At 42.4% G+C, this 12,940-nt stretch overlaps 2 protein-coding genes across 5 annotated transcripts in view; both read left to right on the top strand.

Annotated features, from left to right (window-relative positions):
• The window catches only part of LOC118322910 (transcription factor MafG), a 14,897-nt gene extending 7,334 nt beyond the window's left edge, over positions 1 to 7,563 (top strand). For 3 of the 4 annotated variants that reach the window (XM_035654764.1, XM_035654765.1, XM_035654767.1), the window contains exons 2-3: positions 2,905 to 2,977; positions 3,093 to 7,563. In XM_035654764.1, the coding sequence (XP_035510657.1) occupies positions 2,942 to 2,977; positions 3,093 to 3,545 (489 nt within the window). In that variant the 5' untranslated portion in view covers positions 2,905 to 2,941 and the 3' untranslated portion in view covers positions 3,546 to 7,563. Of the gene's footprint in view, positions 1 to 854; positions 1,023 to 2,904; positions 2,978 to 3,092 lie in introns of all 4 variants that reach the window. The other variant, XM_035654766.1, reaches the window with a different exon arrangement.
• Positions 7,564 to 10,542: 2,979 nt separating this feature from the next.
• The window catches only part of LOC118322618 (ethanolamine-phosphate cytidylyltransferase-like), a 9,749-nt gene continuing 7,351 nt past the window's right edge, over positions 10,543 to 12,940 (top strand). The window contains exon 1 of the mRNA XM_035654342.1: positions 10,543 to 10,679. Within this exon, the coding sequence (XP_035510235.1) occupies positions 10,549 to 10,679 (131 nt within the window). The 5' untranslated portion in view covers positions 10,543 to 10,548. The remainder of the gene's footprint in view (positions 10,680 to 12,940) is intronic.

Below are 12,940 nucleotides of genomic sequence, written 5' to 3'. Positions count from 1 at the left end.
CCCTCCCTTGTGTCTCAACCTAAGCCGACCCCACCTTCGCAAGCTGCCCTCTATAGATTTAGATGAACACAGACAGCTTTTGAAGGTTGGCTGGGTTGCTCGCGTCGTGTTAGTTCAACTTCACAACTTCCTAATTGGCACCTTGGTTTTGGTCCTTGCTGAGATCAGTATTTTTTTTTTTTTTTTATTCCTCAACCTGTTCTTCTCAAGCTCCTCCAAATGTGTCGAGCGTGCATTTTTCACAAGGCTGTTTGCTCTCTCTCTCTCTCCCTCTCTCTTCTTCTTCTCACCCTTTTCTCTTCTTCTCTCTCTCTCTCTCTCTCTCTCTCTGTCTCTCTCTCTCTCTCTCTCTCTCTCTCTTCTCTGTCCGTCCCTCTCACCATCCCCTCCTTCCCTTTCTCCGGGTGACCACACTCAGCGATTTCTGTTTCCTGTGGGTGTGATGTCTCTCCTCCACAAGCAATCAGCTCTGATTCGTCAGCGTTCTTCCAGGCGATTCATAAAAATTCAGCAAGCCCCTTCAAAAGACGTCTGTGTCCCCGACGCTCGCTCCCTACCTCTGCTGCCCCTGCGCTCCGAGCTGCAGCTTCCGCCTCCCGCTCCCTCTGCCAGGCGCACACAAAAGAGCTGAAATCATTAATAGGAAATAATAAACGCGTAAAAGGAAGACATTGGCGTGTACTGTTCTCGACGGCAACTATTTAGAGGGTGTACTTGTCAAATGCAAGGGCGTTCTCAAATCAGTGCAGCGAGTATGACACTTCTCTGCCACTTTTTTGGGGGGGGGAGGGGGGGAATTACAGGTGTGTTTCTCATCCCTTTTTGTCTGTGTGTGTTTTGTTTGTGTGAGCAAGCCTCTTTGTCTTTGTGAGGTATGACACGCCTGGTAGTGGAAGGGAGCAGCTGTGCATTGGACCTTGTCTGTGTTGCGCTGCCATGCCCTGTCATTGGTAGCCGTCTGTTGGCAGCAGCCGGTGCTGGAGGGTTGCAGCCTGGGCGCAATCCTTCCACAGTGTCATATGGTGAGCTTTCAACCATGCCAAGCCATGCCTACTGTGTTGCCCTACCGCAGCTGTGTGACCGAATATGCCTCTCCAACCTGGACAGCGTGCCATCTCTCTGCATTTTCGAGATTCCAACTGGTTATTGAACAATGTTGGGTCTAGGCGGCTGAGGGGAAAATGATAGGCTTATGTGAAATTTGGAAGAAGCAGCCTTTTTTTTTTTTTTTTTCCCTCCTGCTCTCATCCCAGTAGCTATTAGCGGAGTACTTTCCTGTCTATTTGTCCATTATCTGTGCATCATCAGGCAGACCATTATCCCATTATGTTTTGCATCTGTGGTCCAAATGCTTACTGGAAATGAGTCACCACAAAGGCCGGTGAAAGGTAGGTGTTACTATCAGTCAGCTATTCATAGCCAGCCCAACAGGGATGAAAGTATCACATTTAAAAAGTCCTCTGCAGAACGTGAAAGGCTTTTTATACGGGCATCTGCAGCACCGAGAAGCTTTGCTGTTTTATTAGGAGCCAGAGGACTTTTTGAAGTGAAAGCATCAAGAATGCGAGTCACAGTCTGACCTCATGTTATGTCCCCAGCCTGTGTGATAGTGTCGTATTCAGGTCATTTTTAACAAGCGTCTGTCTCTCCCTGTTTGGCTCAGGTGACCGGTCCACCTGTAGCACCCTTTTGTTGCCATGGAAATATCCTGGCCATCTTAGTGCACTTCAGAGCTAAGACTCGTCTCTTTACATCCCCCCCCTCCCCTCCCCTCCCCTCTCTGAGCATTCGGCACACATCATACATATACACGACGACTGGCTTGGTGGGCATGTAGGCCATAAACACATGCACACACTTGACAGGAGTTCTTTTTTTGGGGGGGGATTATTTTGTTTCCTGTTTTGATGCAAAAAAAAAAAGTTGTAAGAGCCCACATGCATTTGTTTATGTGCTCAGCACAAACACACCGTGCCGGGCTGTGTAAAATCAGCTTACAGAGGCAATGTGCTGGCTGGGCTGACTGTGGTGGGTGCCTGTGTCGCTGACGCAGCGTTTACCGTGTGTAGTGTAAAGCACCCAGGGCCAGAACAGCGTGTGTGTTTGTGTGTGCGCGTACTTATCCTGAGACAGAGCTCAGACGGTGGAAGGCACCCAACCTTCTGTCTGACTTAACACCAGCAGGTTAGATATCTCGCCTGCACGGCTTCTCTTGGTGTTCCCTCAGTACTGACACGACAGAATAGACTGCAGTGCAGACCTGTTATTCTGGATGGTAGACGAAGCTCTGCAGTAGTTACAGCATATATCACCTTTTCGGTGCTTTATTGGGTTATAGTCGCACAGCAGCGTGACTGTCTAGACTAGGTTGTACAGTAGATGGAAGTCTGCCCTGTGTCCCCTTCAGTGGATGTATTTCAGCTGAGGTCGTATGTACAGTAGAAAGACTGAAGGCTTTGTTTCAGTCCATCCACGTCCTCGGCTGTTTCTGCTCCGAGAGGCTGCACTTAACGAAAGTGACTTCACTTGAGTTTTGTTTTCCAAGAAATCGTTGTGAAACGCTGCCAGCCAACTAAATGTCATCCTCCTTGTGACTCGCCACGCTGCAGTTTGAATGCAGCGCAGGAGTCAAGCGAGAGACATTATGTTGGAGGGGGAAATGCAAACCACCACGTTATTTGTTCATAGTGACAGGTGCAGTAATAGTCCAGGTACCAGTCGCTGAACGGGCTTGGCATCACTTACAAGGAAGTGTTATGTCCTTGACCCACTTTGTGTATTTGAAGGACTTAGTCATGCTGTAGCTTCTTTGCCAGAAAATACTTTCTTGTGAATTGCACATAAATGTTTTTTTTTCCTGGTGGCATCGTTCCACATACTGATGGCGGCTTTTCTTACCCACAGACCAACCAGCAGTACAGGTGGACCCGGCTCTTGTGGCATGACTACCACAAACAAGGGAAACAAGGCCTTGAAGGTAATTCGCACGTATGAATTAAATTTGTCAAAGTGGGGGAAAAAATGCTATCTGCCAAATGTTGAATTCCATAAAAATTCAATAAAAACCAACACTAACGAATCCCCATCCCCAGGTGAAGCGGGAGCCAGGGGAAAATGGCACCAGCCTGACAGACGACGAGCTGGTGACCATGTCAGTGCGGGAGCTGAACCAGCATCTACGAGGCCTGACGAAGGAGGAAATCCTTCAGCTGAAGCAGCGGCGGCGTACCCTGAAGAACCGGGGCTACGCTGCCAGCTGCCGGGTGAAGCGTGTCACCCAGAAAGAGGAGCTGGAGAAGCAAAAGGCTCAGCTGCAGCAGGAAGTGGACAAGCTGGCCACAGAGAATGCCAGCATGAAGGTGGAGCTGGACGCTCTGCGTTCAAAGTATGAGGCCCTGCAGAGCTTTGCCAGGACTGTGGCCCGCAACCCCGTCACCTCAGCCAGGGGACCCATGGCGTCTGTCATAGGGCCCCTCATCCCTGGTAAAGTAGGTGCCACCAGCGTCATCACCATCGTCAAATCCAAAACGGAGGCTCGGTCGTAGTAGCAGAAAGGGGGCGGGAGGAGGATTTTCAAGACTAAACTAGTCAGTGCATTGTAACATGGCGCACGCAGGATTACCTGTGTCAGTTCTCAGTTTTAACCCTTGTCACTAACACTAACAATATGCTTCCCAAATTCACTCTCAAAGTATGACTCAGCAGTCTGCACCTGTCAGCGGACACATTGTGCTTTAGGGTGATGCAATCAAATTGTACGCAGTCGGTCACTGAAGAATGGCGACATATTGGCGACGCTGAAATGTTTCATTTAAAAAGCAGATTGTGGGTACAAATATTCAAGAAGTCAATATTTGGTGGTAAAGAACAAAGTTCAGACTGTTAACAGCTTGTTGGTTTTTTATAAGGGACAGTATGTGTTGTCTGTTTCCTTAAGACTGAGCACTGAGATTTTTCCGTCCTAAGAATTGGCATTTTTAAAGTCTCCAAAACAACCAGTATGATAAGAAATTACAGACATTACTCCAACATAAACTGAAGAAAGAGCCAGCACATATCTCCACTATGAATCCCTTTTTGCTTGTTATTATGCACTGACTCAAAGTGGGATGAATAACAAACGGTCACAAACTTTTGGTGTGGATGCTACAGATGTCTTCAAAACAGCCTGACTAACCCAAACCTAGTAAATTAGTCCCAATTTGTGATTTTGGTGGTCGTCTGTCAAGAATATAAGCATGAAATAATGCTCTCAAAATCCAGCATTCATTTCTGTTTATGCGTCTGTGACAGGCTTTAATGAACTTGTCATTATCAATATGACTGGTAGATGCAATAATATATGTATGCACTGAAAATACAAAGAGGTCTTGCATATTTATGGTTAAGTGGAAACGTTAAAAATGATCAGCGGTTCTTGATGATATTGTTCCAGAGCGGAGTGCCATTCCAATATGACAAGATTCTTCTACAATATCTGAAAACCTGAATGTTTTAACAGTAATATCCTCGTGTTTTGTGGGGACAGTGAAATCCACAAACATTTTGAAACATCATTTTTGCTCATAGAGAAAATATGTTCAAGTTGTTTTGTTTAAAAGATATATATTGCATTTTTTGTAATTACTTGTTGACAGGGCCGTCAGATATTTCCAAAAGAAAAATCTTTACACAAGCTTTACTGTTTGAATTGTTAAGGTGTAGAAAACTTTGTCTAATGTTGAGTTCTTGGTTTTTATTACTAGGTAGATTACCTTCCATTGTTTATAGAAATACAGATAAAGAAAATGTAAAAAAAAAAAAAATCCTGTGACATCTTTTTTGCAATTGTACCGAAAGTGGCTTACTATTGAAGTCTGATAGCTTTTTTCTAGTGACTAGGCGCGTACTGTGGGGTAGCGCGTGATGTGATGTGTAAGTGACAAGTTGGCAGTGTCGTTCACTGTATAGATGTCAATGCTGTGCTATTTAAAACAAATCTGTAGAGCTAAACTAGGTGGTGTAAACAAGGTCAATTGTCTTTGTGCGTATTGGCATCTGTGATATCCTCCGCTTCCTTGGTGTTAGTTACAAATCATATCGTCATTAAGAGTTTACCACATTTGAGCCATGTAAGACTGAATTGGGTGAAACGGCGTTAGTGAACATTAACTCAAAAGACTTTTACCTGAAGCTTAAAAGTGATAGTCACTTGGAAAAAAATGGAATAATGGTTTCGCCTGGTGCTGGATGCCCTCTAAAATACATCCTCTGTAACCTCAAAGTAAATGACTTCTTCATTGTTGGGGGAAATTTCATTATCCTATTCATTCCAGCCACCTAATTGGTCTGAATTAAATCGTAGGAACATAAATGAATAGCCCATCAAATTTCGCTTTTTGACAGGCTAAATGTAACGTGAAGTTAGCAGTTTTGTAGTTTACCTGTGGACGTGTTTTTTATTTCTTTTCTTCTTCTTCTCTCTCCTCCAAATGCTGTTGAAAAATCAATAATAAGATGGCATCAGTTGAAAATTAACCGCCAAAACGGTGCAGCGTCACTTGTGTAAATTGATCCACTGGTCTTCAGATTGTCAGATTAAAAAGCGGTAGGGTTTGTATGCACTAAGCTCCTGCTTGTTTTGCTCAGGACAAAACAGGTCACTCAAAAAATGAACAAACCATTCTAAATAAGAAGGGAAGGGAGGCAGGGATGGCAGCTCTGTTCATTTTTTTGTCTCCTTTTTTTTTTATTTTTTATAACAAGCATGTCATAAAGGGCTTCAATCCACACTCGGAGCGAGACACAGCACGACCACGTAGAATTACAATCAACAGCAGCTGCCAGCAGCGCTCCTTCTGTGCCAAGTGTCGCGTCACTCTCCTGCTCCTCTAAAAGGAATTTTAAAAGTGAAGGGAGTTTTTACACCTCAAGGTGAAAAGCAGTCGTGCAATGACATTAAAACAGAATGCACTTCATCCAGATCTCACTCTCCTGCTGGTCAGAATGTCTTACGGTGTCGGCGAGTCGTTAATCTACAGTCACTCTCAAAACTCCGTGCCAGACCTGGGTGCTGGTTATACTGTCTGTGCGCAAGTATCCTATCCTCACTTTGTCAACATGCTTAGCTATCTACATTGACTGGTTAACTGTGGGAAAATATATATCTGACTCTTGACATAGCCCAGTATTGATGTTGGCGTCCTTATTGCTGTGGCAAGTCTTGTGGAGTGAATCTTTTCTTCGTGTCAAGTGTCTTTAAAGGTGTTCGAGTGGCACCGTCGACCAATCCTCTCAATCTCCGCTAGAGAATGACGAGTCTCTCTCTCTCTGGCTCTCTCTCGCTCTCTCTCACACACACATACAGGTGTATAATATGTAGCTACAGTAGGTATTAATGACCATTGTGAAAAAGTGACCCTTAATATGCAACTCAGTGGAAAGGTGTGAAAGAGTAGATGTAAGAGTAATCAATATTGTCAAAGTGACTATGGTCTGTTATTTAATAATTCTTGCTGTTTTGTAGTTTTCTTTTCTTTTCTTTTGTAAAACGTGTTTTTCATTTTGCCCTCACATTTTTGAAATCCCGAAACGGAAGAAGCAATTGGCCCTTGTTTATGGTAGCTAAGCATTTTAAAACCGTAATAGCGTGCAGCGTTTTTAAAGGAATCATGGTTCTTAAGTTGCACTCAAGCCTTACTCACTAATTACTCTGGTCTTTTTAAATTAGCTGAATTACAGGATCCATAAATTGGACTTGGATATCTGACTGAAAGATATTGCTATTAACTAAATGTTGGTGCACTGAGTGAAATGGATGCTACAGTAGATTCTGTCACAAGGGCCACTTGCAATATTTTCCTTTCTTTGGTATGCGCGCGTGTGCGTGCGTGTGTGTGTGCGTGTTTTGTATGTTTGAGGTTCCTCTGCTGCTACACCAGTCATTAATGCTCGTTGTTTGCTGTAGCATCATCCACAGCATTTTCTGTTTCTCATTATGTGTTGAGTGTGTATTTGAAATTGATCTTAACACTGTAATTTGTTCTGCAGATTTCCTTTTTAAATTCGTTATGGCTTTTTTTTCTTTTCTTGTTTTTTTTGTGTTGTTTTTTTTTTACAAACATGTTAGAGAGGATAAATAACAGCACTTGTATGGCAGTTGAATTTAATAGCTCTCAAGACATTGGCTTTCTTTTTTTTTCATGAAATTATGCTTTGTAAACAGTTGACTGTGCAGGTTTTTTTCCCTCTTACTCCATGGAGTTGGGTCTGTGTTTCAAAGGTATAAAAATCTGACTAAAGCGAGTAATACAAAGTTAATAATCTGTTTTGTTATTTTTCTGTATGGGTTGTAATAAAATATTGCAGTACTTTGTATGAAAACAGACAATAGTTAATTGTAACTATTTATAAATTAAATTATTGTACTTTTTGCAATCTGTAGATAAGTACTATGTATTCATATATACAGTAACAACTGTGGATTTAAACGTGATTCTCTGAGGTGTCTAAGTTATTGATGTATATATTGTATGTTTGTTGATACAGCTTACTTTATTTTCTATAAGACCAATAAAAATGTTTTGAAAAAGGATTTTAAGCACTACTTCTCTGTCTTTGGAGGCTTTTTAAACACTGTTGAAATTGGGTTTTGTCATATTCTGTGGCGTCATTGACCCAGTTTGATACTTGTAAAAATAAACTGGCGGGGAAGGCTTTTTTGCCGTCCAGGGTGGGTTTCAGAAGACAGCGATCATTTAGATGGCACGATTTCTTTTTCTGTGATCCAAAAAAAGCCGCTGGGCGACCCACTTTGGCTAACCTCAGTGGACATATTTTTGGCCCGACACGAGTAAAACATTAGAGTCATGAAGGATGTCTAGGTGTGCTTGTCCTAGATTAGAAGGAGTAGTGAGTTAGTCATCTGTGCTCCCTATGGGCCTCCTAAACCCCCCCCCACCCCTCTCTCTGTCTCAGCGCACCTCATCAAACATCACCCCTCCTCAGCAAGCGTTTCAACCCCAGCACATTCAAAACACATCTCATGAGAGAACATGCAGAGACAAAGAGACAGATGGCTGAAGACAGGCTGCATCTTACCACTCCATCCTGCAGGGCAAGTCTAAACCCCAGTGCCTCTGCACCGCCACACTGTGGTATTGTTGTTCCCCTTAAATGGAGGAGGCTCCTACAGGTCTGTGTGACCTGTGCCTTAAAACAGGCTCCTCTTCCTCCTCGGATGCCTGCCCCAGACAAAACCGGATGGCCTCTGAAGAGTTGATTAATTTGGCGGGTTGCGTTTAAGGTGAGCTGGTGGGCAATCTAGGACAGCATTCTTCATCTTCACCCACTTCTGCAGCAGGTGCCTGCCCCAGTTCTCCGACCACAGCCCCGCTGTACAATTAATGTTGCCATCCCCATCAGCAAGGGCCGTTCATTTAGCACGTCTTACCCTGCCAAAAGCTTGGCATGGGGCTCCTCTGCTGCAAAATGTCACCACGGCAGAGGACATGCGTGTTTGTGGGAGATACTACACTGGACGAGAGGTGTGTGTTTTCCTCTTGTGCACATCAGCAGTTATTTAAATAACTCGCAGCTGCTTTGATGGTGCATATGAGGGACCATCACCAACTCCTGTCCTCATATCAAACACCATGATTTGTCCGACAGTCAGTGCTTTCCCAGCAATAAGACAAAAAGCCAGTGTGCATTCCTGCCAGATAAAAGGCTCCAGACAACTGGAGAGGCAAGACTACAGGCACAAGGCTATTAAATAGATCACAGCTTAGCGTTATGTGGGTCTGGGTTTCCCTCTGCTGGCACTTGTGTGTAAAGACTTTGTGTGATTTAACAGGGTTTTTCCACAAGATGACGCCACATTCTCCTAACAGCAGGATTTCCCTTACACTACACATATTTACTGTATCACACAGAAAAAAGAAATTCATTCCACCCCACTTGTTGAAGTCTGAAATATTCACCCCAAAATAACTATTTCTATGGAAGATGGAAGTCCCATATTGTTCTTAAGGGTGGGCAAATTATGACTTTCTGTTTAAATCTTATACCAGTGATGGAAGAAGTATTCAGATTCAGAAAGTACCAAAAATAAAAGTAGCCTACTAATTTAGCAGGATAACCAGATTCAGAATATTCATATATTTGCATTATAATTATTGATATATCCACGTGTTCTTCACTTTAATGTTGAAATATCTCTTTGCATGTGGTAAAGAGCTATTTCATTTATTTATACTGCTAGGTAGCTTAAGCTATAATAATAAATCATAATCTATTATTTGATTTATATTTTGTATTAATAATCCAAATCTACAAAGTAACTAAATTTTAATTAAATGTAGGGAAGTAAAACATATATTATATAATATTTCCCTCCAGAAAGTATAAAGTGGCATCAAATGAGGATACTCAATAAGTGCAGTAACTGATTCAAATTGTACTATGTAAATATACGTAGTTACATTCCATCACTGACTTATACAGCAACAACATGCACACTAAGAACAACAATGCAGTAAATCTGTGTGAGTTCAGATTGTTGACAGTGTGTGAGAGGAAATGACACACATTTTAACTACAGCCAATACAACACACCACAAAATGAACTGTGTGCATACTGGACACAGTGATCTCTGAACAATACAATCTTTACTAAGATAAGAGTTTATTGCAGGGCATATTTATTGCATAAGTTTCTAAGATTAGGTTGTTTTTTCCCTTCTCTTGGTTGTCACCACAAATTAAAATCCTATTTTGGTAGTTTGTTTGATATATTTTGAGTTATGATGAATGGCGCAGGTGCCTCTGAGTGTTCATAAATATGTTACAATGTATATGTTTTTTTTTTATCTTATTTTATCTTCATTGTTTCATCGTGATATTATTATTGATACTTTCCCCAGAAGCATAAAAAAAATAATACAAAATATGTCTAAGATGAAACACGATCTACACCCCTTTATCTTGTCTTTTTATCTCAAAGGGATAACTTGCAGCCAAATGTAAACTGTGTCATCAAAGGCAGCTTTGGCTGATAGCCTGCTATTTCTGTGGGAAACCAGATAATGTCACATGACACTGGAAAGCGCTGCTATTATGTAACAACATGTCGGCTGCGTGCACCGGCACCTTCATCGTACGATTCAACCTGAGTCAAGTCCGCCGCTGCACACACACACCTCCACGCTGGGACCTTTCAAAATAAAACCAGCGTCTACCAAGACGCCATACGCGGAGTTTAACCAGCAGCGCGCCCTTCCTCCGCCGTGCGTCTGCTTTCTTTGTCCGACTTGACGTAGCGGGCGTCGTGCGTCGCTGCGTCGCCGGCAGAGGAGGCGTTGGCGCATCGCGCTACTGCTGCCGCTGCTGACACATAAACCGGCTGTCCTGCGCTGGAAGAGGGGGCACACAATTAACCGACACGGTCCGTTCACCGTCTCATCTAGAGTGACAAGCTCTGTAGTAGCTGTGCTTGCCCTTTTTTTTTTTTTTTTCCCAGGCATAACTCTAGCGGCTTCGTTATTATATAGTGTATAGTATATATAAAAAATGATCAAGAACGGACATCACCACCACCAAGTGAGCACGGCGGCCGGGAAAGACGCAGGGACGACCCCCGGCGCTGCAGCCTGCAGTCCCGAGAAGAGGAGGAGAAGAATCCGGGTGTGGTGCGATGGCTGGTGAGTGAGTACCGGTTGATTGGTCGTGTGATGAAGATTGCTACGTTTGTTCCTCATCGTTTGCATCGAGCTCGTTTGAATGGATGTGTCAGCCTGTCACCTACTGTGCCTACCGCCGGGACAGGCCCGCTGCAGGCTGCAGAGCTGCCACAGGACCGCCGCTTTAATCCTCCAGAGATGTACATACAACTTTTAATTGGATATCTTGTTTGTATTCGACCACCAGAGTTTTAATGGTCAGACATGTAGCCACTGTGATTAAAGACTGGATTGTTGCAATAGGCTACTTTTACTTGAGGCATCACGTGAGGCATCCTAGCTGGATTTTCCATCTCAGCAGACACACTATTACATAATAAAATCAAAATAGATTTACATTGATCTTTGTTGCTGCAATTCATAATGACTCACTGTCATGTAGAAGCAACCTCCTAACTTTGAGCAACCCTAATAGTAATGCTTATACTGGCAATGACACATCACTGTAAGTACTTTGGACCAAAGTGTCTGCCAAATATATCTATTGTTATGTATTGTAAGTACATGCTGCACTTAATGTAGAGCTTTACTAAAGTTAGAGGCAACACAATGCAGTATCATATGCCATTTAGTATTTGTTTTTACAAAACAAACAACAAACCTATTAAAATATAGAAGATACCGTTAAGTGAGGTAATACATGTATGAATTTATGTGTAAAGTCTGCCATAAGTCAATGGATGTGGCCAATAAATGTTGAGTATTGTTGAGTATTTCATACTTTAAACTTTGTCATTAGTATTTTGTTTTAATTCATTGTGTTTTTTTTCATTTAATGAATGAAAATCCAAAATGTCCTCGTACTTGGCTAATTATCCTGGTTTGAAACTGTAGCTGGAGGATGGAATAAACCAAAAGCAAAAGCAATTGTATAATCCATAGGACTACACCTTGACGCACAGCCAAGTGGGTCACACTGCCATGAAGATGATGTTTAAATGTATAATGATCTTCATGAGTAACAAACAGATTAAGGAAAAAACAGTTAAACAAAGATGAATACTATCAAACATTATGAAATCATTCCACACTATAGTCACTAATGGGTGTAAAATATGTCTTTTAATTACATTTTTATAAAGGAATATATGAGCTTCTTTCAAAACAATAACCGTGCAACCTCTTACACTGTACTATAACCTGTAACAGGAAATTCAGCCACCACCAAGATGTTCAGTAGGCATGCAGCACATGCATGCCCGATTCTTAAAGGAGGCAGAGGAAGGAGAAAGATCCTTGTTCTCATTCAAACCATTACAATTACACATAATGCACCTCAGGCCACTTGGTAACCAGGCCCTTCTGTATATGTTTAGTTTGACTTTTCTTGGGATTACTTTCATGATGCCATAAAGACACCTCTACAAACAAGGTGTCTCCTTTCGACGTGATGTAATGGAATACAGAACAACTATATTAGAGCAGGACAAGGGGCTCATGCTGCGCCAGGCGCGGCCTTTACCAACAGGTGATGGATTAATGTGAACACAGCTGTGGAAAGGGCAAGGCTAACCACGGGGAATTAGCACTTGTGTTTGCAACAATTGGCAAAACATGTTTACTCGTTAATAATGAGAGCAGTGACAGCCAAACTTAACTGTTGGCCACTCTTCATGTGACAGGCAAGCCTAATGACGCTAAGCACATTGAACAGGTTTCATGGAGTTTAGATTCAATTTAAGGTGTGAACATGTTCCACAGTGTCATCGTAGATACGTATGGTGCTCACTCAGTGTGCTAATAGTCACCTCACCTTGGCACTTTCAAGAGTCCGTAGTAAAGTTGGGCTCGCCTCTGGAGGATTAGATACAGAATACTTCTTTGCTGCTGCCCACTAGATTTACATGAAACACTGTTGAATTCAAGCTAACAATCATATAGTGACTTTTGTCACTATGCACACAGTATTATTCCACTTTGACATACTGGTATTGAGCCATGCATTTGGGTACCCCAAAACAATGGATGCAGATGGAATTTTATGGTATTTATACATGGCATTTGAAAAACTCAACTACAACCTGTCTCTTCACTGTCCACAGACCTCGGTGTGCACAGTCTTCATTAGGACGTTTTATCCACTGAAGGAAAAGAATAATGGAAAGGGTTGAGGGTTTCACTAATCAAAAGTAAACGGGACATTGCTGAAAACCAATTTTTTTTCACCCCTATTGTTTTGAGTTGGCAGAAGAATTTTCTGCAGTAGATATCTCAAAAAAATT

The sequence above is a fragment of the Morone saxatilis genome, unplaced genomic scaffold, assembly GCF_004916995.1.
Source record: "Morone saxatilis isolate NCDOM2014 unplaced genomic scaffold, NCSU_SB_2.0 Contig14, whole genome shotgun sequence".
NCBI classification, from domain to species: Eukaryota; Metazoa; Chordata; class Actinopteri; family Moronidae; genus Morone; species Morone saxatilis.
This window is presented reverse-complemented; position numbering and strand designations above follow the sequence as displayed.